The sequence below is a fragment of the Myripristis murdjan genome, chromosome 10, assembly GCF_902150065.1.
Source record: "Myripristis murdjan chromosome 10, fMyrMur1.1, whole genome shotgun sequence".
NCBI classification, from domain to species: domain Eukaryota; kingdom Metazoa; phylum Chordata; class Actinopteri; order Holocentriformes; family Holocentridae; genus Myripristis; species Myripristis murdjan.
In genome coordinates, this window is record NC_043989.1 from 9738735 (window position 1) to 9761601 (window position 22867).

The 22867-nt window shown below is 39.0% G+C and overlaps 2 protein-coding genes across 5 annotated transcripts in view; both read left to right on the forward strand.

The window, feature by feature from the left end:
* The first annotated feature begins 655 nt into the window (after positions 1-655).
* Positions 656-11385, forward strand: cxcl14 (chemokine (C-X-C motif) ligand 14). The gene is made up of 4 exons (XM_030061552.1): positions 656-1027; positions 3487-3592; positions 7599-7712; positions 9542-11385. Exons 1-4 carry the CDS (start codon positions 964-966, stop codon positions 9555-9557), a joined length of 300 nt encoding a protein of 99 aa, XP_029917412.1. The 5' UTR covers positions 656-963; the 3' UTR covers positions 9558-11385.
* Positions 11386-13816: 2431 nt separating this feature from the next.
* The window catches only part of fam13b (family with sequence similarity 13 member B), a 96166-nt gene continuing 87115 nt past the window's right edge, over positions 13817-22867 (forward strand). For all 4 annotated transcript variants that reach the window (XM_030061546.1, XM_030061549.1, XM_030061548.1 and 1 more), the window contains exon 1: positions 13817-14049. The gene's annotated coding sequence lies outside the window, so the exon portion shown is untranslated. The remainder of the gene's footprint in view (positions 14050-22867) is intronic.

The window sequence follows — 22867 nt, forward strand, 5'->3', positions numbered from 1 at the left end:
ACTCTGGTTTTTAGCCTTTTCCATACCACTCACGAGTTACTTCCCTATCATGTGCTCAATGAAAATAAAATTGTGTGAGCCACCACCTTTGCTCTCCTGTCCATTCCGCTATAATGCAGCACATTGTAGAGAAAAGTTGCAGTTTGTATGTCAGCCCCTCAGTCTTGCACTAAGGTGTGAGAGTGCAAGACTGCTGACCCACATTTTGTAAAACACAGTAAAATAAAACAAAACAAACAACCAGCAATGTTCATAATGACTTAAAATGGTCTCTAAGAAAAGAGAGGAGACAGAGAAGGAAGTTTGATAAAATATGCATCATTTTTTACATGTGAAAAAGCTGCAAAGTCACTCCTTACAATCAAACTAATTCACTACAGAGACACTCTAAATCCCAACTAGAACAGCGCACTAATGTAACAGATATATTAATTATTTTAAATCAGGACATGCCCATCTTCATTTAAGTTTCCATCGGGCAATATGCCCCCTTCTTGCTCTCTGTTTTTGTCTATTTTGTGTTTTTCCATCCCTCCCTCCCTTTCCATGTTCTCCACTTCTCTCTCGCAGGCCACAAGTGTTTGATTCGCTGTCTGGCCGTGCATATTAATGAGAGGAGGACAGCGGGCTGCTTTTTAAGAGCTGCTGCCTGCCTCTCCTCTGCGAGAGAGAGAGAGAGAGAGACACGCAGAGAGAGCTAAACGAAGAGACCGGAGGCTTATCCAAGCGCGCAGGACGCACAGACGGAGTTGCACAACCAGCGCTCCTCAGGACTCCAAAAGGCAGACAAGTCTTCGCGTTTTCTCCCATCTAACGCTCACTGCAAGTGGATATTGTTTGCACTTTTTGTTTTACTCGGAGAGTTCATTCGGGGACATCGGATTTTGAGGAGCTTGTTGCAAAAATAATAATAGTAATACATTTTTTTAAAAATCAGCATTTTTTTGTTTTACTTGTGAAGTCATGCATCGGTGCACAGCAGTGCTACTTTTGTTGGTTGTGGCCTTATACTTCCTGAGCGCAGAAGGTAAACCAAACAGCTTTCCACTCATTTGTCATGTATTTAACTGTATTTAGGGTTTGCAGCGTAATTGCGGTCACTGTTATGTGTGTGTGTGTGTGTGTGTGTGTGTGTGTGTGTGTGTGTGTGTGTGTGTGTGTGTGTGTGTGTGTAAAGGTAAGAGGAGATTTTAACAGGCGTTGAGACTATTTCCTATCCCGAGCGGAGTTGGATATCGTAAACTTCCAATCCAAGTTACGGAAAATTCAACTTCGTTTAACTGTTGCTATTGTTAATGCTGTATGGCATTTCACTTTTATGTAGCCTGTCACCAAAACTGACTCTTTGTATGTGTGGGAGGGGGGAGTGTGTGATTTTAAAAAAAATAAATAAATAAAATAAAAAATCAATATACCACCTGCACACTTTATTATCAATTTGCCAACATAAACCTTCCATTCAGCCTCCAGTAAAATATGATGTGAGTTAAATTCAAACACTTTTAAATACTTTACTACTAAGTTTCGGGTCACTTTACATGTCATCATGAGTTTTAATATGATATGTATTATCCCATTTTAACCCTAAACACCACTCACCCCTGCTGGCTCATAGTCCTCTGCACCATATGTAACTCAAATATTTAAAAGCCAGTGGGGCCATTTGGAAGGGAGGGGGGTAAAATGCTACCCCTCCTTTGTGAACAACAGATTTGAAGGGAAAGACATTTGGTGGGGGTGCGGGGGTGGGTGGGGGGTGGCACCCTGTGTCTTACCTCTTTAGAAAATGTTGCATCTCTGTAGATGTCAATGTTCTGGAGAAAAAATAAATATCTGCTTGTGATGAGCTTTAGTCAGCTATTGACTAAAGTGTGTCCACATAACATCATAGTTTTGTTCAGGCAGAATGGGGGTTAAGGAGAGGGACCAAGTGTGCGCACATCTAGGTAAATATTCAGGTGCAAGACCAATAAGTCAATGCACGTTCCAAAAGAGTGAGTTCTGCACCCTGTTAAGCTCCCAGTAAATAATTTTATTCTCTTTACTTTTTTTGAGGCACCTTTTCGATGTGTAAGATCTTCCTCAGGATAGGCAGGTTGGCCAAGTGCAGAAAGTTGTTTAATCAATACATAACCTTCCTGTAGGTCCCTCTGGTCAACATATACTAAATTCAGCAGTTACATTCAGCTCATTTTATTTTGCACTCTGCACTCTGCAAGTGTTGTGCATTAGTTGGATGCAAAGTCCTCTTTTACAATGTGGTCATTCCTGTAATGGTTTTATAAAAATTCTGATTGTTTTCGCCTTCATAGCAGGATATATATACTGTAAGTAAACAGGTATGACTTAAGGAGGAGCATCTTATCCAGAAGACTGTGTAAAGTGCTGGAGGTATCCTTTTTTTCTGATGCCACCCAAGCCAAACTCTCAGTACAGAGTCCTAACAGCATGCACAGATAGATGAACCTCAGCGTCAGTTTTATTGGTCTTTGTTCTCCAGTGAGTCTTTGTTGACTGCTGGCTGTGGGGACGGTGACAGATTTAGTGATCAGCCGTGACAATAGATAGCAGGTGATGGATGGACGAAGCCTTGGATTATCTAGGTCACCATCTCCCATCAAAAATACACACTGATGACTTTAACCCCCATCCTCCACCCACCAAACCTGGTTTCATCTGGTTTATTCAGCAGTCATGGGTCACAATGGCAAGCGCTCTGAAACCAAAGCACAGCCTGTATCTGTTCTAACAATGCAAGGATTTTCCAAACAACTCCTCTTGGAGGAACAGTGCTGCAGTGAAACCAGTGAAAGCCACAGGTTCTCACAGCCTTGAATGCTTTCAGTTTGAATGCACAAATGATCCAAGCTGCTGTGGATAAAGCAGCAAGTCCACTCAAATTGGTGTTGTGCAACAGGTAATAACATAAAATAGCAAAAACCACATGGATAATCAGGGAAAACAAACATTGTCTCATCCTTGAAAAGTTCATATTTTAGGAATACTATTTCTGCAGGGTACTAAAAAACTGTTTTGTTTCCATTTCTGATTGCAATTCAGACCTATGGAATGCTTTAAGGCTGTTTTGTATTATAAGGCTGAGTGCTTGAATCTGAGAGTTCAGCCATACACACATTGTTGTAACAAGTGTGATCCGCTGTTTATTTGAAGCTTCAACATTGAGTTGCCAGACGTAAACACTGGCAATCATAATCCCGACTTGTCAGGGTGTACTTTAAGAATATAATGGAGATCAAAACCTCACCGAGAGCCAATTTACTGTCAAACCGCACACAAGACTAGCCTTTCTATCAGTATCAGTGTAATGTCTATGTCAGTTTGTTACATGGAAGTGAGTGTGAAACTAGCCTTAATAGTCTGTGTCACAATTCAGTTTCCACATAATCAGTATGAAGCGTCTTTGTAATGCTTAACATTACAAGCTCATTATGCTACAACAGTCTAAATTGTTACATTTGTCAATAGCCTACAAGTGCAGGTGCACCAGAAAAGGACCGAAGATCAGATACAAGGATGTTCAGAAGCTGGAGCTCAAACCCAAACACCCCTTCTGCCAAGAGAAGATGATTTTGTGAGTCATTACTCTCCTACTTTTCTTTCTCTTGTCATCCTCTTCCTCCCTCTTCGTCTCTATCCTTTTCCCTTCCTCTCTGTTGGTGTGAGTGTATGTGTGATTGTATACGTGTGCGCACAGCCATGCCACAATATCAGCAGTGTTTGTACCTGCTCGCCTCCCGTATATACAGCTGTAATGTGCCATGACCGCACACCAAAACACCATGAAACTATTTGGCAGCGATGTGGGAACCATCAAAACATCCTGTCGTCAGCGCTTAAACGCTTAACATGATTTATTGCGTGGTGATAATTTGATGATTTAATTACACCTCGCAATCAGCAGTCAGGATTGACCTGAAACATGGAGAGGAGCTCAGGGCATAACAGGTCGCAACGACTGAGGCAGCCAAAAGGGGACTTACTAGAACCTCCCAGAAGTTTGTATCTGACCATGTAACAAGGGCTGACCTAATTTTTCTGACTTTTATTCATATATCACATCATTTTTGCTTCATTATTGCATTGTTAAAACATACAGTACATGTATAAAATAACATTAAATACATAATGTCTAGCATCATTACTACATAATCACATAAAATAAAATCTGAAGACATTACTTGCATCTGGCACCTCAAAAGCTGCTTTCTCCATTTTGGGAGGGCTGTACCGCGTCATATTGACACATCAAGTCTTTCTATCAGTCTTCAGCCTTGTGAGGGAGTTTTAGTCTGTCTCCTCTCACTCAGTCTCACAGCCATTTGACCTTTGACCCACTATCCCAGCAGACAGACGGCTATTATGTCCAATTTGGCCCATCTTGGACTGTAACATGTAGTGAATTTACTTGATGATATCTTGGCTTCTCCCTGCGGAAAGAACAAGATAGTCCTGAATTAGCCCATGCCATTATGAGGTGAAATCTGCCGGAAAAGGAAGAAAACATACTGCTTTGATGACCTCGGACAGTTCATAGTCTAAATCTGTGAGCAGGTCTCTCTTGAAGCTTGAAAGACAAGATGGGATTTCTGTCTGAGCTCCTTTTGAATTTTTCACCTCCAGCCTCCAGCAGCCGACACACAGTCGAACAGATGCTGATGTTATGTCACTCTCTCTGGAGTCATTTTTGAGTTCAAGGCAGAAACTTCTTCCTTTGATAGGGAACAACAAAAACTCTGCTGCCACCTGCTGGCAAAGTAGAATATGGTACAGAAAACAGAGGCTGGGTTATTGTAATATGATACAGAGAAAACTCGTGTGTGTGTGTGTGTGTGTGTGTGTGTGTGTGTGTGTGTGTGTGTGTGTGTGTGTGTGTGTGTGTGTGTGTGTTGTGTTGAGGGATATGTGTGAAACGAAGAGGAATATATTTGTGGAGAGTACATAAATGTGCACTTATGATGACAAAAAAATTGCTAACCTCAGTAACCTTTGCAGTTACTGTTAAAACATGTTCACAATAATGTCAATAGTAATAATAAAGTAAAAAAAAAAAAAAAAAAAATGAGTCCACTTTTTTATTACTTTTTGAATTCTGTGGATCACATGGAAATATTAAAAGGAAAGAGTCATTCAGATTTGCAGATTAGAGACACAAACAATGTTTGCTCTTGTTTTATACTCATAAAACTTAGTATTTTTGAACATTGTTTGAAATTTTTTGAGTTTTTCATAAACTCACAACTATAACTAACATTCATCTGTTTTTTGCATTTGTGTAGCCACTTTTTTTCCCCACATATTTCCTTATTAGCATAACTCCTCTCTTTCAGTGAAACAGCTCCTGGATGCAGTTAGGTTGAATTTGAATTTTGTCTGTGTGCGGCCCAGAACAATTCAAAGTCACATATAAATAATAGTACTGACATCCTCAAAGAAGTTCCACCTTTGTGTGCATGTAAATGTGTGCATCTTAAAACACGAGAAAAAATATAAACATTGTATTTGAGTGTGTTCTCCAGACATCGCGGCACTCATGTCTGTTGAAGATGAAAAAGGCCGATGTCAGTGTGAGCTTCAGTCTAAACAAGTGTGGCACCATGGGAAAAATTAGATTTGGGCTGTATCAGCTCAGACGGCTCTCTCTGTGTGTGAGTGTGTGCCTGTGTGCAAGTGTGTTAGCCACCCAGGCGTTATTTAAGGCTAGGTCGATTAGCATGAGATGGTGGCCACCAGCCACTGGTCCCCAATGAAAAATGAGTCCCAGCAGGCTCCGGAAAGCCAGAGAAAGAAAGAGAGTGGGAGAAGAACGAGAGAGAGAGACCCCTCTGGCCTTTGTTGTGGCCATTTGGCTTACGGCGCTCAGTTTAGCATTCTGAGGGGCCACTCTAAACTGTGCACACACACACACACACACACACACACACACACACACACACACACACACACTCTGGGAACCTCAAAACCTCCCTCTTTTGCCTCTGTATGTCTGATTCCCCAATTTTCTCTGTCCTTATCTTCTTCCTCTTTCCATCTATTTCCAACTTTCTCTCCCTCTCTCATTCTTTCTCTTTCATGACCTCCATTTTCTCTCTACCTCTGTATTTGTCCTTTGTCTTTATGTTCCTGTTCCACTTTTCTTTCTCTTTCCTGCTCTTACATTCTTCTTTTCCACTCTGTTTCTCTCTTATCCTCCTCTCTCTTTCTCTCTCTCTCTCTCTCACACACACTCTCTCTCTCTCCTTCTCTCTCCCTGTTCTCTCCTTCTGCTTACGAAATGCCTCTCTAACTAGATCAGCTGCTCGAGCCTGTGGCTGTGCATCAGCTACCCAGGTGAATGATAATGAGAAGAAACTAAAGCTCGAATTAACACATTAATTAGGTTAAATTTTACCCTAGCCGAACAGTTATGGGTAAATGTTAGGGGTATGTTTATTATATTCTTGCAGACATGAGGCCGCAGGCATGCACACACACACACACGCACACTCTTATATGTTTTTTCTCTCTTAAACAGACACAGTCAGAGTACAAATCTTGCGTCACAAACAATGCATGCCCAACTAAATCCGCAAGAACCAAACAAGCTGACAACTGAATTGGCAGGAAAATGGACGCAAAACTTTTTAATCCAATCCTTCTAACTGGCACTGAATGCATCTTTTTTGGCGAAGTCAAGCCTTTTTTCCTCCTAATCAACTCATTTAACATTCATGTTTTGGGCGAGCCACTGAGTGTTTTTCGCAGGATGGCAAGGCCCCATGGCGTGGCGGGTGTTTTTCCCACATCTCTCTTGCCTGGCCTGAATATGCCACATGCGGGCTGACTGTCTCTACCGTTGCCTTGAGCAGTGATGGGTCAATGCGGCTCGCCTCGCATGGATACAGACAGAACCGCTGATTAAAAGAGCTTGAAAGTTGCAGTTTTCAGTGGCAGCTCCACAATATTATTTGACCACTGCTAAGTGACTGACGCTCCTTTACAAGCAGATCCTTTGAATGGTTTGACTTCAAAGGAATAATTCACCCCAAAATGAAAAAGCAGCCGTTGTCTGCTCTGCCCCATGTAAGCTGAATCTCTATTGAGACACACAGCAAGTTAGTCTGTAAGTGCCATCTCAGTCAAGCTATTGAGCTCAGCAAGGCGGTCTTTTTAGGGCTAAAACAGCTTAAAATGTCCATCAAATTCCTCAAACAACTTGTAATGCATGATTCAAGTGTTTGGTAGCCACACAATTGCCAGACTGTAGGACAAAATTGCTGTTTTTGGTGAGCTTGAGCTTCTACAATATTTATATCGCACCTTCCATGTGTTGAATGCAGCTCAAAGGGCATCACAGTTCAGCACAAGCTTAAAACAAAAATTGAATAAAATATATAAATAAAACATGTAATTTAGTTTAATACAGTAATTTGGAGTTAGAATTTTTAAAAAAGTGGTGGAAGAGAGGACAGGTAAAGAGTTTGGTCTTCAAACTTCAGTAGAGTTTGACAGATTTTGCAGTGAATGCACCTTTTAACATTTCATGAATAAATGCATAATTGTTATGTTGTGCGATTTCTCTCTCTGTGTCCCGCTGTCAGTGTGACGATGGAGAACGTGTCTCGGTTCAAAGGGCAGGAGTACTGCCTTCACCCCAAGCTTCAGAGCACCAAGAACCTGGTCAAGTGGTTCCGCATCTGGAAGGACAAGCACAGGTAACAGTCTTGGGGTCCTACATCAAAATCTAAAAAAAAAAAACCTGTTTTGATTTGGCTTTTACCTTTTAGATTCCTGCAGTTTTTGATTCTGCACTGTAAGCCACACTGTAACAGCTTTGTAAAACAGCCTGTTTTGACAAGGATTGTCTGTCAGAATGCATGTAAACAACAACTTTATCCAAGGCTGTAACCATGATGACAAGACACAAAACTTCCGACTTAATGGCGCCTGGCAGGGACGCATGCTATGTGTGCTCGGGCTGAAAGAGTGAATGAGTTTCCCTGGTGTACAAGTATTCTCATAAATATTCATGACCGGGGTGGGCATTCAAGTTGGCATGCACTGTGCAAAACAAGCCAATCATAATTACCCATCCTACAGATGGCAAAATTCATAATTATTTGATAATGAGTTTGTGTATAATGGAACTAGACACATGCAGTCATGCACAAAGATAAAAGGCTCATAGTTCCTGTTTACTCTTTCTATGTATTGCCATTGCCCATAAACTTAACCCACCACACAGAAACATGCGCGCGCACACACACAGACACACACACACACACACACACACACGCCATCCCCTCTTTCCACATTAAGAATTAATGTGTAATTAATTAAGTGAGCACACGGTGTTTGTTCTACCATTTTCCCAATGCAAAACCCTTCAATAAACCTGAGGCAGTTAGTTACTTTACATCAGTACTTGTCTTAAAAAGTGCCTGATTTGCCACAAAGTTACTCTTAATTAAAAGCAGCTCATTAAAAAACTTGTGATGTTAACCACCTGAAAAACCATGGCCATGGCCAGAACAATATGTTTTTTTACTGCCTAGTATGTGGTTGATCATTGTTTTAAAATACACTACCATATTACTGATTTTAAAACAGTAAGCCACTCCCATATATGTCAAGCAGGCTTTCAGCCAGCAGCATGTTTACATTATGATGCTGTGAAATGAAGCTATATAAGAAAAAATAAGAGTATTTCAAAAAAAGTAAATTATATAGATTAGGTTATATTATCAAGTTACTGCAAAAAAAAGCAACCCAGCTCTCTAATGCTTATAAAGTAACAAATTACAATGTAACATTAACAGCAGCTCTTAGTGTCCAGTCTGATCAACAGGGGGCATTACATTACAAACAGTATCAACAAACATGGGGGGAGAACCAGCCTGTTGAGGTCTAGACTCTATCAATGGCTTTTTAATGATGCTTAATTGACTCCCATGGGGAAACTTACTTGTTTTGACCTCTGTCCTTTACACAGAGGTCAGAGGTCAGCGTCAACCACAAACCACAGACAGTTCCCTGGAGATGTTAGGGACTCTTTTGCTCAAGTATGCCTCTGCAGGGACATTTTGGGTCACAAACCCATCAGATAAAATTCTAGAAACCAGAAAAAAAAACTCGGACCAGGTGGTGGAAGGATATTATCGTCAGGAGATGAATACCATATTTTTTTGAAGGTGAAAGCACAGGCATTGGAGAAAATGGTGACAAGTATTTTGTAAGCTGTCCTTCTATGTTTAAATTTATTATTGCAGGTAGGAAAAAATTATATGTAATTAAGGCATCTTTTCAAATAATATTTAGATAGACTTAGTTCATGTTAAAGTTTATTCCTGCCATTTGGGATATTAACTGATATTCGCACTCACCTCCCACACTATGAAGGCCTGGAGTCATAATAAAATCTGAAATCTGATTTTTTGCCTAAAAAAAAGTTTAACTCGACACAACATACAAAGAAATTGCCTTACCTGAGAAGGGTGCTGTGGCTTTTTGGAATATTAACACGACTGTTTTTTTTCCCCCACAGGGTTTACGAAGCCTAAAACCTCGACTACCCAGCAGGTGTGGATCAAGCAAGACAAAAAAAAACAGCAACAACGACAATACAGGACTGTTTTTTATGGAGTACAAGACGTAATCTACAATCAAACCGTACTTCTTCCTCTTCTGCCTGAGATCTGTCAAGCACATTAAGACATATCTGTAGTTATACATAAAGCTGGTGGGCTTTTTTTGTAGTCGGCAATCCAAGCTAGTTACTGTCACTCACCACTCCGATCTTTACAACTGTAGTTACTTGTCCAATAGTGAGCGAGACACCAAGGTCTCCGTGTTCAAACAGTTGTAGCTTTGTTCTGTTTAAATTTAAAGGGGATTTGCAGTTTACAATAGTCTTTATGCGTCTCTCAAAGCAAAGAGGCAAATGTGTTATTTTGAAGAAGTGGGCAAACTTTGTTTTGAACAATGCAGTGTGGATTTTTCAGTTTCACAATTTTTACTACTATGTAATCATTATGACACTTGTACAATGCCAACGTTTAAGATCTGGCTACCTGGTAGCAGCTGCAAGGCGGTGATCGAAGTCCTTCATGAATTTGAGTCTGTATTTGAAGGGGACAGCAGAGTCAGTCAGTGTCTTGTTACATGTAATACAGAGGTTATTGTCAATGTTGAACCAGATAGAGGAGATTTACCACTGTGTGTGTGTGTATGTGTGTGTGTCTGTGCATGTGTGTGTGTGTGTCTGTGCATGTGTGTGTGTGTGCGTGCGTGTGTGTGTTTGCCAGATGTGTCAAACAAACACTACACTACTCAACCAAGCTCACCACTCTGCAACACCCTTTTTGTAAAACATGCTCTCATTTAACTGCAGGGAATAGTTCTATCATAACAAATAGAAATAGTTCACTCGTGCCATTCCTACATACAGCCTGTGGATTTGAAGTTGTTCCACACAAACAGGATCCACAAATTCAGTTTGCATCAGCAACAAAGGAATGACTGTAATAGGCTATAGTTTTCATGGATTGAAAGATTTTTAGCTTTGGCTCTTCACATACAAGTGAAAAAGGCAATGTTAATGAAGCAATATCTTATACAAAACTGCCTAATAAAACATCATATTGCATCATGCATCATTAAAATGGCTGTAATGCACTGGCTGATAATGTTGTTATGGAAATTAATACTGGTTTGGTGCACAATACTCAGACAGCACATTTTTTAGCACTGACATTAATTTGGCTGAAAATTTGAACTTTCTCAATCATACTCAAATGTGTATATAGAACAAGCTCATTATTAAAAAATATACGGCAGGCATTGCATTTGTACCGATTATAATCGCCATATCTATCAATTCACTGTTTGGAGTCATAAGTGGGTGATGAAACACAGCAGTTGTATTATGTTAGCTCTCCTACAGTATATCTCCAGAGCAATATTGTCAAATGGGTTGTTATTTTGTATGCTATGGACACACATTGTAATAATGACTGTGGGGTATGTTTTTATTTTGCCACCAAACTGAATTCACACGCAAAAATATCTGTGTGTATACGAAACACCACATTTTCGTTACTTTTTGAAGAATGTGCATTACTCTTGTTTTATATCTTATATATAAATATATAAATACGCATTTTGTAAATAGACCAGTTTAGCCTATATGTTAGTGAGAATGAATTCATCTTAAGACTTTCTAGTGTCATGTATATTGTATTACTGAGTTATAGTTGTTTTGCTATTTAAAATCTTGGTTTGGTAACCGACATTTGGAGGATGAGTGTTTGGACGGGCCCACCAAACACACAGTTAAACATTCCATTGAGTGTAAAACAATAAACACAGCAATAAAGTGTCTAGAACCGCTCTTCTTTTATCGGTGTTAATTGACTGCTGTGATAAACTTTATTTAAACAAGGGAACAATATGGCTTTTTGCAGGTGTACTTGGTGTGTAAGGGGAAACTTTCTTTCTTTCTTTCTTTCTCTTTCTTTCCATCTCTTTAAAATTACAGCATCGAGAAAAGTAATCCACCAGGGGGCGCCATATACCTACTGTTATCATTAACCTTCATTTGAATGCCCTTATCCAGAGTCACCATGACATTTAGTAGCTTGGTAATAAGTGCAGGGGAACATAAAATAAACACTCCATGGTGACATTTAAGAGTAAAGGGAACACTGCCCAAAAAGACTTCAATTATGAGGCTTACACACACACACACACACACACACACACACACACACACACACACACACTTAGAGACCTGATCTTGCTCACAATAAACACAAAGAATGTTAATGCAATGCAATATGTTTCACTGAGAGTAAAAGAATCATAATTGAAAGTAACAGTAACTAAACATAAAGGCACACACACACAGAACAACTAGAACAAATATTTCAGAAAACAAAAAAACAGTAGAGAAAGTTCTTGTATGTGAACGCACAGCAGGGAGCGGTGCAGTCGGCCCAGGACACCAGTGGATGTGATCTTCCCTCCATCCAGGACACATGCAGCAGGCGGACTGTTAGGGAGGTGAGTGGGATCATCAAAGACCCCAGTCACTCAAACCACGGACTGTTTCAGTTGCTACCATCTGGCAAGCGGCAGCGCAGCCTGGAGGCCTGGACCAGCAGGCTCCGGAACAGCTTTTATCACCAGGCCACCAGGCTTACGAACAATAGACACTGACGGCCTGTAGCCTCCCTGCCTGTCACACAGAGATCAAGGACTCTGTATACCTGCATATACTGTATACACATTTATAGGCATACATATACATACACATGCATGCACTTATACAAATGCACATACACATAAGTAACTATATATATATATATATATATATACCCTATGTCTCTCTCTCTCTCTGCATTCTGTATATATATATACTTGCAGACAGCTCTTTATGTACAGTGTGCAATTGTTATCAGAATCAGAATCAGAATCAGAAATGCTTTACTGATCCCTGTGGGAAAATTGGGTAATGACTATTGTTACTGCTATTTTTATTGTCATTATTTCTTTCTGACTTTCATAACACTACTCTTAACGTTATACTCTTACTAATACTGCATGCTGAAGAGCCAAAACCAGAGCACTGTCTTGTATTTGTATGAACTTGCCCTCTCTTATACTTGAGAACTATAATGAGAAGTAACAACAAAGAATCTTGAATTTTGAATGTTGAATCTTGAAGAGTCGTGGGTAGCAGTTTTACGAACATACTAACATTGCTACTGGCTCGTTTTTTCACAGATAGTAATGGCTGCAAGTTTATCCACACAAAAAAGTTGTATGGTCCATGTTGTGGTGCCACTGGGGGCCCTGAGGCATAACAATGCTGCTGACGAATAATGCAGTGTTGGACAATATGTGTAAGAGGCCTGTGATTAATGTGTGTGCTTTCATTTTTAAACAGTGTGGAATATCACCCGCATTAACTGAACTGAATGGCCCAAATCAGCTCAGACACACATTGCCTGCTGCAGTGGTTCCCAAAATAGGGTACAAGGAGCCTGAGGGGTCATTCAGTTGCTGCATTCCTAGCAAAAAGTAGATCACTATAATTTCACTGTTATCTCACGAACATGAAGTTATGTTTGGATAAAGATAAGTTATAATGAGGAGAACACAAAGCAGTCTTGGTTTGGCTGAGAGATTTCACTCTTTGTACTTATTTTTTCATGAAAACAGATTTAAAAAAAAAAAAAAAAAAGAATTGTCTGCAGCTGTGTGTTGCACGTACAGTCCCAAATGACAATAACAATAAAAAATAGATATAATAAGGAATAGCACTGTTAATACTATTTCTATCATGGCATGATATGAAAATTAAAACATGATTCATTGATTAATTAATATAATAACCCCAATACTAAAAGTGATACCACTGATACAGTATTAGTTAATTGAAAGAATTCTTCATTGGCATGAATAGAAAAGAACCATCATCGTCAAAATATGTCAATACATAGCAAAACAATTAATGCCTTCAGTAGTACATAATAAAGAAAGTGAAAGTAAAACATTACAGTAAATCCAAGAGTTGAAGTGGAACAAATTAAAGAAATCAGATAAGAGGACTTTGGTAATAGACACAAGTTAGATTCGTTTACCTAAAGCAAATATATACACGTTTAAATGAGACACTGACAAAAATAAATCAACCATATTCTCCGAGGCTGTAGAGAGGATGCTGTCAGTGCCTGTAAGACAGAGGCGGGGTCAGTATTTGGCAGCTCTCTTTCGCTGTGTTCTGTGTGGGAGAGGCGGGGTCAGTATTTGGCAGCTCCATCTCTTGTGGGTGTGTGAGACGTGCTCGCTAAGCAACGACCTGCAAACGGCATCCGAGTCCGAGCAAAAACAGGAACCACAGTGTTTTCGTGTATCTTGCGATGTTCCCAAAGCTATTTTGCCAGCGTCTGCATTGATTTCACAACAGTTGGTGCCTCTCCAGACGCCAGCCACAGAAACCACACAAGAAATTGATGCATCTTGCTCTCCGTTCCTGTTTGTTTTGACCTGGTAAGGTACCCTGGCGCAACTGATTAGCTAGCCTGCTTAGCTAACGTTCACTCAACGTCTTACAAGCTAACGTTAGCCAGCTAAGCTAACGCCAACTAACGCTTTAAATATTTGTTTTAAGCATTACATTGAACTATCATTTGACTTATTCGTTTGCTGAAATTGTGTCTGTTTGGAAGCTGTTATCTGAAGGCACAGTGTGAGGGGGGAAAAATCGTTGTAAGGTTTCAGCTGTGTTCATTGTTTTCGTCTCAACTTGTGGCTAACGACAGCTAGCAAGCGAAGGCTGGCAGCTCCATCACATCTGTGGCTGCTTAGGAGGCTATAAGAGCTAGAAATAAATAAGAACACGAAAATATAACCCAGTTCTCTATTTGGGGGTTTCATGATGCGATGCCCACCCCTACAAAAATAACAGGATTTTTTCCCCCCCTTGTTGCACACGTTGGTGTTTATTTGGAGCCAGCAGTTACGCTTTCTGTCCTTGAGTGCAACAAGGATGTAATAGCCGTTGGGTATATGCAAAGCAACATTTTTGTCTTTACTTTTTAAGGATAATGGGGTACAATATAGACCCAATGCAACATGTGTTTCATCTGTCTGGAGTTCATATTCATTTGAAGAGTGACCGGCTAGTTTCGTTTTCACAGACTCTTTCGAGAAGAGCTTTCTGCTTGGTCACTTGAAACTGTACTGGAATGTTCTCGTTTGCTGTTGAAACGTTACAGTACTTGCCATAAATAATGTTTTGTCTGTCTTGATGACATGTTTTTTTTGTTTTCTTAGGCTTACCAGCTAGCCATGAAAAAAAAAAAAAAAAGAAAAAAGATTGACTGTCGGTGTTTTGTCGTGGATTTATTGTTTAGGAATGCGGTATGATTGAGGATGTTCCGTGATGTTATCGAAGCCGGTTTGACATTCATTTCTGGGCTTTCTGAAATCCTTTGCATATTGCATAATCGGATCCGGCCATTGCCCTGAAATAGGACAGATCGGTCTCTCCATATGGTGTGCTACAAGCATTACTAGGAACTGCCATTCATTTCCAAAACACAGTGTATCAAATTCAGTGCCATAGCTACATCTAAAGGTTACATTTATTTCGTGGAGCGCAGAATACAGAGCGCAGAGGATGCACTGTAAAGTCTTATCTTGAGTGATTATGTAAAATCCGTCCTCCAGCTCAATAAAGGTTAACCAGTTAGCAAAAAGCTTGGTTATTGTGTAAGAGAGAGCATATGTATTTGTACATATAAACAGACAGGGGGTAAAGGTAAACCTTGCAGTGGTGCTGATGTTGGAAAAAGATGTTATCTTAACCAAATGGGCAGCTTTAATAACCTTTAGACTAATGATGCAATTTTGTTTTTGTAGAGCCTACATCCTAAAATATGGGATATTAAAATCCTGGTATGCAAATAAACTAGTCTTGCTATTCCACATGCACAAATAATGAAAATGCTACTCAGATCATTTTGTGACCTGCTATATACAGACTTTGTGTCCCTAAATCCCATAGAGGAGAGCACTGTAGAGCTTAAATATTAGATTAAAATCATTTATCTTCCGATTCTGAATATTGAGATAGCTCTGTGAAAATATCAGTCACATGCATTGTCCTTATCCATTCCCCTATGGTGAGATGAAGATAAATCTGCAGCCTTCTTAGGGAAGGATCTTGCATGCGTGTACACATACTAGCCATGTCAAAACTCTTCAGTGTCCTGCAATGTGAGATAAGGGTGCCTACGTAAAAAGACCCATAGCTTTTACATGGAAGGTAAACATGCAAACGCAGCAGTCACAGTAGTGTCATAACCACCCAGCCTCCTACAGTGTGGGATTGTTGTTGCTAGGTCAGTGTGTGGTTGTTTGAGACTGTGTGGACAGGGGCCAAGGTAAACCGAATCTGGTCCAAATCTCTCTAAAGCTCACTCCGCTAGACTTTAGCAAGATTAAATCCCAGTTTGCTTATACTCACCTGTGTACTGGAAGTCATGGATGAAAAATCAGTTTAATAGTCTAGGTCTTTTCCTTAATGTCAGAAAATTTGGCTTGGATGGCAGCTTTTGTGCTTAAATTTGATGTTTAAGAGTTTAGCTCTTTTCCAGAGTGATTTACAAACAGTAGAATGATCGTGACAAATAAAAACCTCAGTTGTTGCAAGGAATGATAAAGCAATGCAAGTGGACAGCAATGCGGTAGTATAGATTAGAGAAAGATAGAGATATCTCTGACAAGAAGTTGCGGAAACTCGGTGCATAATCTTGCAGTGCTCATCAAGCTAAATCGGGCCAGAGACAGAATAGTGGGACAGGAGCCTCTGCAGTTTCACACAGTGTGCCACTGAGCCGGCCCAACCATCCTGTAAATGGAGATTGTCCCTTAGGTGGTAAGAACAACCAAAGGCTCATGAAAAAAAAATCAGTGTGTTTTTATGTTCCTATAAGAATAGCATAAAACTACGCGGTGTCTCTTAATGTCCTGGGGTCTCTATAACACTTTATTTAACTTAACCCAGTACTCGTGTAAGTTCACCCAAGTAATGTGGCAGAAAAATGAAATTCCAAACAGATGAGATTACCATGAAAACTCACAGATATTAGGTTAGCTGCAGCTTTTCCAGAAATGTCAATAAACCCGGTATAACCAGCTGATTTGGGCACAAAAAAGAATGTATTTTTTAAATAAAATCACAACTTTGGATTGAAAATATGTTTGAAAGAGCCTCTTATAAATGAAAGCCCTATATTCAGATGTTTTATTTGAAACAAAAAAACTTGTATCTAGAAGGGATTGGAATTTAAACTAATTTCAGTGTTGATAGTTGAGTGGAATTTAATTCTTTTTTGTGTGGGCCAAGAAATGATAACCCCTGTGCAGCCCAGACAGCAGATGTCTTTAAAAATTCCTCAGGTTTGTTTAGTAAACACAAGAAGTATAAACTGCAGATTTTTATCAGTTCAGTCACTTGTTTTAACAGCTCTGCTGTATGAATTAAGTTGTTTTGGGGTAATTTAGTGTAGATAACCTGTATTTCTGATGTTGGCTAATATGTTATCCCGATATTTTACCTTTAGTCATTAAAAGGTAGAGCTGTCCCTTTTTCCCCAAGATCAAGTTCAAACAAATTCAAAGTAGAAGAGAATTTGCTCAAACTAATTCAAACTTTTATGTAATCAGAATCCTCTATCATACCCCCTTGCCATGGCCCCATGCATTTTCATAATCGCAAGCAATCCCAAAATAATACTGTCATCAGTTTTGATAGTTACAATGCGTATTTTTGTGTATTGCCTCTTGACAGCACACCTCCAAGATAGAAAAAGACAGAGTGACTGTTTGAGGGAGAACGAGAGCTACTGGTACAATTATCAGTGCACATATTTTTACAGTATATGGGACTCACACCTTTCTGGTGAAAGAGCCATCGCAGTTGTTAAGATGACTGACGTCATTTATTTGTAGTGGTGGATATAGCTCCTTTACACAGCTCCGGTTTTGTGCCCAAATGATTTGATCAGTTTGGACGACTTGTGGAGCCACAGTCTGCAGTCCGAGTCCTCAGCACGCAGTCAAGCAGCGCGACCACAAGGAGAAACAGATACACAGACATGCTGTGAGAGCACACAGTGAGCAAGATGCCGGAATTTTAATTAATTAAGATCAATTTTGAATTCAAACACATCAATACAGTTTGATCAATTCATTTTTTTTTGCGAGGTTTGATAGTCTAAAAAAGTGATAACCCTTTTAAAAAGTCATCTTTCCCATTTCTAATCTACAGTATTTCTTCTGAAATAAAAGTAGGTGTTAGGAAGTCTGCTAACGTCATATCCCTAATACCTGAAGTATCTCTTAGCTAGGTGCCGAAGAAAAAAAACACCAGTTGTAAGTTAGACATCAGATGGGAGTAGGTGCCTCTTGAATAATGTTGTTTTAATTGACATTTTCTTCGGTGGAGGTCCTTGGCTCCTACACACACACACACACACACACACACACAGATGTACAGACGTACGGAAGTAGAAGCTGGAGGAGCTGGAGCTTGAGGATCCAGGCCAGATGGAGAAATCCCCTGCTGAGCAGCTGGTTGGGTTGAAGTAATCTGGAAGAGAACATTTACTCAGCAGGTTTTAAAGGACAGTGTGTTCACTTTACAGCATCTGCTGAAAGCGTTAAGCTACTGCAGATGAGTGGCATGGTCCGGAGTGTCACATGACTTGACAGTTAAAAACAACGTTGGTCACCTTCGGCCCCATTTCCTTTTCCCAATATTACATTTTTGCTTTGCTGTAAACTGCTGACTACAAATTTCCCTTTGAGAATATTTTAAGGTCAAAATGAGATCAGGAAGGCCTGAGGTTTCTGTCTCTTCCTTTGCATCCTTACTTCTCTCTTCTTCAGTTTATGTATTTCTTCCTCTCTCCATCACTTTTTCTTTCTCTTTATTTTTCTATTTTGTAGAGTTGTTTACGTCACTGAAATAAGTTCTTCCCACACGTAGCTTTGAACATAGTTGTAGCTGGAGAGGATTTTCATGCTGTCTACACAGACACTATCTAGCTTCAAATCAGCTTTGACCTGAGAATCTGCCTTCAAACCATACTTTGTTTACTGCCTCCAGAGTAGCCAGCTTCAAAGCTTTTTTGTGCTTCAATCAACAAAACAGCCTTCTCTTGGGATAGAGCTGTATTTAAAAAAAAAAAAAAACACATTTTGTGTTTTACACAACTAAATAGAGCCTCCTTCTGCTTTGGTTTGAATCATAAACCTCTGAGTCTGAGCAGCGTTTTCTTTAGCAATTAAGTGAAGTGATTGTCCATCTCCCAAATGAAAATAAAATAAAAAATTAAAACAAAAACAAAAAAGTAATAAACAATCGTAGGCTATCTGGGAAAATGTCAGGCAGAACAGAAGGCCACCATCAGCAAAAGCAAAACTTTTGAGTAGTATTTTTTTTACTAGATAATTTGCTCTGCTGTCTAATTTCTCCTATGAAGCCCTTTAGATTTCCTCCCCAACAACAAAGTTTTAATAGATAAAGTTTTAACAGATAAACACACAGAGGTTGGCATAATGAAAAAAAAAATATGAAAAAACAAATTTGTGAGTTTTGCAGTCATCTGTCACTCACAGATTTCCAGCCAAACCACATGTTTTAGATTGTTGGTGAACCAGATCTTAGGATGTATTTTATATTTTTGTTGGCCTGTTATTAGTCATGCAAAATTCAGCATTTGTCCACAACACACTGTGTAAAATGATAAAAGGAGAGGTTCAGTGATAGAAATGTTTCTGAATGGATAGGTAAGCTGAGTACCTGAGTGGGTGGTCTATAAAAAGTATTTAAAAAGCTGGCATCAACACCAGTACGACTCAACAAACATCCATTCATGTGGCCAATATTGAGCTGTTATGAAACAATTTCTGTGAATACTGCTAATATTAACAAGTGATTCATTCGATCAAAATATGCACTGAAAAATATCTAACAGTTCTTAATCAAATAATAAAATAATAATATTAATAATAAAATAGAAAATTAGGAAAATGTTCTTTTCCCACAAAACAGCATTTTAGCATTTCATGTTGATTTGCCTACCAGGCTCAACAATTCTTTAATACTACTACTGTTACTGATAATAATCATAAAAATATTAATAAAAGTAATAATGCTTTCTGATGAAGAAAACAAAACTGAATATACTTTAGAGGAGACTTCATGCTAAAAATGTAGTTGTTGATGCCAAAAATTCTGTTCATACCACACAGCCTCAACATTAACATTAACGTTAAAAAGAGAAACAGTTTTTTTTTTTTTTTTTTTTTTAACCTGAGCTGTGACTTCTGCATCCTCTGTGAGCCAAACCCCAGATCTGCACTGTCAGTTTGCTTTGTCACTGTTTGCATGCTCTTCCGCCTGCTCAGTTGTCAGCGTATTGTCTTCCAGCTGGTGTTTTGATTTACAGCACTGTATACACACACACACACACACACACACACACACACACACACACACACACACAAACACATACAGATGGAAATGACGGGACAAGTACTGCCCTATGTAAGCTGTTTCACTTCTTGTGGTAACTGAGTCTTGTTTGGTCCTAGCATAACAAAGCAGGAGCTGTTTATTGGATGATATTTAATCATGAGCATGGGATTTCCTCATTGATTTGCTTGTACTGTAGCCTCATTTCCTTATTGCACCGTCACTGCTTTCATAGAGCTGTCAGGAGGGGAGAAATTATAAATCAAACACCGGAGAGAGAGAGAGAGAGAGAGAGAGAGAGAGAGAGAGACCTCTTTTAGTGCAGCAAAGGCAAAAGCATATTGGCTGGTATTTTACTGTGCACTGGTCTGGAAATTTCCATTAGTGTCAGACAGCGAGGAAGAGGTGATATAGTCAATACTAAATCAATAAAGCTGAATGTCATTGTCCCAGACGGGGCTGAGCCCAGTGACCCTGGAAAGCACTGCTAAGGCTGGGATCGCAATTGATCCATGATGTACTTAGGTTGCTGTAAATTACGTCACTGTGCAGGGATCTCTTGGCTCAAATGTGCCATTACACATTAAAGTGATTACAGATTGGAGCACTGCAACATAATGTTTGTTGGAATTTTGATATACTGACATTTTTTTACTGACATGAGAGCTAGCAAAAAAACAGGGCAACATATGCTTTAGAATGAAAAACTTCATGCCACGCCACCTGTGCTGTAATGCAATTTCAAGATGATTTCACATGATTCAGGGACTAAAATTATAGAGTTGTTCCATTTGTCCCTTGCTTCATGTGTGTTCACACAGCAACATTCAACTGCGGTCTAAATGCCGTGTGTGAATAGACTGTTCTCTTATTGGTCAGAAATCTTACCAGAGGGATTCCCCTCAGGGCTCCTCGTTTTCCCACTGACACATTTATAATGACATCAACATACTTAAGCTCTGTTCTGACATTTGGAAATCATCAGCTTTCTGGTTTGTGTGCATATGTTTGTGTGTGTGTGTGTGTGTGTGCGTGTGCGTGCGTGTGCGTGTGTGCAGGGTCCAAAAATTAACACGATTTACATTTAGGGTTTGGCGGGTAAATAAATTATGGTCACCAGTTGGGTGGTAAGAAAATAATTTGGACTTAAAGCACAGTGTCATGTTTACATCACTGTGCTTATAATGTGTAGCCGCTGAGACTGATATGACCCTCACTGTCCACCATATCTATCAAAACACCACTACGAAAGTTGCTTACTACTATTTGGCCTTTTCTACACCATGTCTGTCCATGTTTTTGTTGTAAAAAACAAAACAAAACATCAGTCTTAAATGTTATTAGAGATGTGTGGACACATTTCGAGACTGGTCAGAAGATTAAGGCAAAATTTTGATTGAAAACTTTTCTGGTGACATTTTATGATAACCATCATTAATAAACGGGAAACTGATTAACTGATTAACTGGTTAATTAAACTGTAGTTAATATTTTACAGTTAACTAACAATAAAAGGGCAATTTACAAAGTTTACTTAATACATAATAAACAGTTTATTAACAGTTTATTGTTACACACATGATAAAATTTTATGTACTGTATTAAGTATTTGTTAATGATTACCAAAGGATTTGAAAACCTTTATGTTGTTTGTAAAGCATGTACAAATGTTACACAGATAGACAGACCAGATAACACCTTGTTAATGATTAATAACTCGTTTGTAAATGTCTTTAAACATTACTTGGATGGCTATTGCAGCTGAAGATTATATACCTTGTTAATGGTTGATAAATGATTTGTAAACTATCTATAAATATTATTTAAATAGATAGTCAGTGATTAATAATTGATTGGTAAACCATCTATAAACATTATTTCAATTCTGTCATAAAGTTGCATCTGGTATTTATAATGATTGGTCATAAATAGTGGGTAGTGCATATTTAAACTTAATTAAGCTGCTGAAGGTTTCAACTTCGAATTATTCACTATTAACAAAGTGTTAAAATTATATGGTCCATCTATGTATATAACTTTTGTAGATGTTTTACAAATGATTTCTTAAAGGTTTACAAATAATTTACAAATACTTTATGTAGCATATAAAATGTTATAATGTGTGTGACAATAAACTGTTAGGGAATACTTTACTATGTAATACATAAAAACTACTAATTATCATTTAATTGTTTAAGTGTGAAATAACTGTTTAATTTGCTAACAATTTAACATTTATTAATGATGGTTATTATAAAGTGTCAAGCCCTACTTTGTTGCTAGCATCTGTCACCTCATATTTCTTTGTGAGACAGCAGGAGTGATGAGTCTTAAAGTGTAAAACCCACAGGCGATGGCAGAGCCTGTATGACCGCTCACCTAAATAGACGAAAGGCAGGCAGAATGTATGCAAATGCCAAAAACAAATACTGCCGTGCTTCCACTCCCACGGCTGGCAGCCATACTTGTGTTTCCACTGTAGGTGTTGGGGCTTCTTGCAGTTTCTTAGGCCCTTAGGCCAACGGGCGATGCGTCTGATTTTATCACCGATTCTAACAGCATTTGTGCAGTATTGTACAGCATAGTGGAAAATGACATAAAGATGGGAGCAGCAGTAACTTTTTTGACCTTTTGATTTTTTTGAATTTTTTAGGATTTCTTTACTTTTACAATCCAGTGTTACAGTCATAAATGTAACATTTGTTAGATTCTTGGAGCCTTCATTGTTAAAAAATACCAGAAGAAACAGGCTCTAGATCACATTTTGGGTCAAGAAATAATTGGCTACGTAGAAAGTCATTGTGATTGTATGAGATTTGT

Bases quoted from the DNA above. Each gene is read 5' to 3' on its own strand.
- cxcl14 (XM_030061552.1), top strand. From the start codon at position 964: ATGCATCGGTGCACAGCAGTGCTACTTTTGTTGGTTGTGGCCTTATAC. The intron at 1,028-3,486 runs GTAAACCAAACA...ATTTGTCAATAG, and splicing joins ATACTTCCTGAGCGCAGAAG to CCTACAAGTGCAGGTGCACC. The intron at 3,593-7,598 runs GTGAGTCATTAC...TCCCGCTGTCAG, and splicing joins TGCCAAGAGAAGATGATTTT to TGTGACGATGGAGAACGTGT.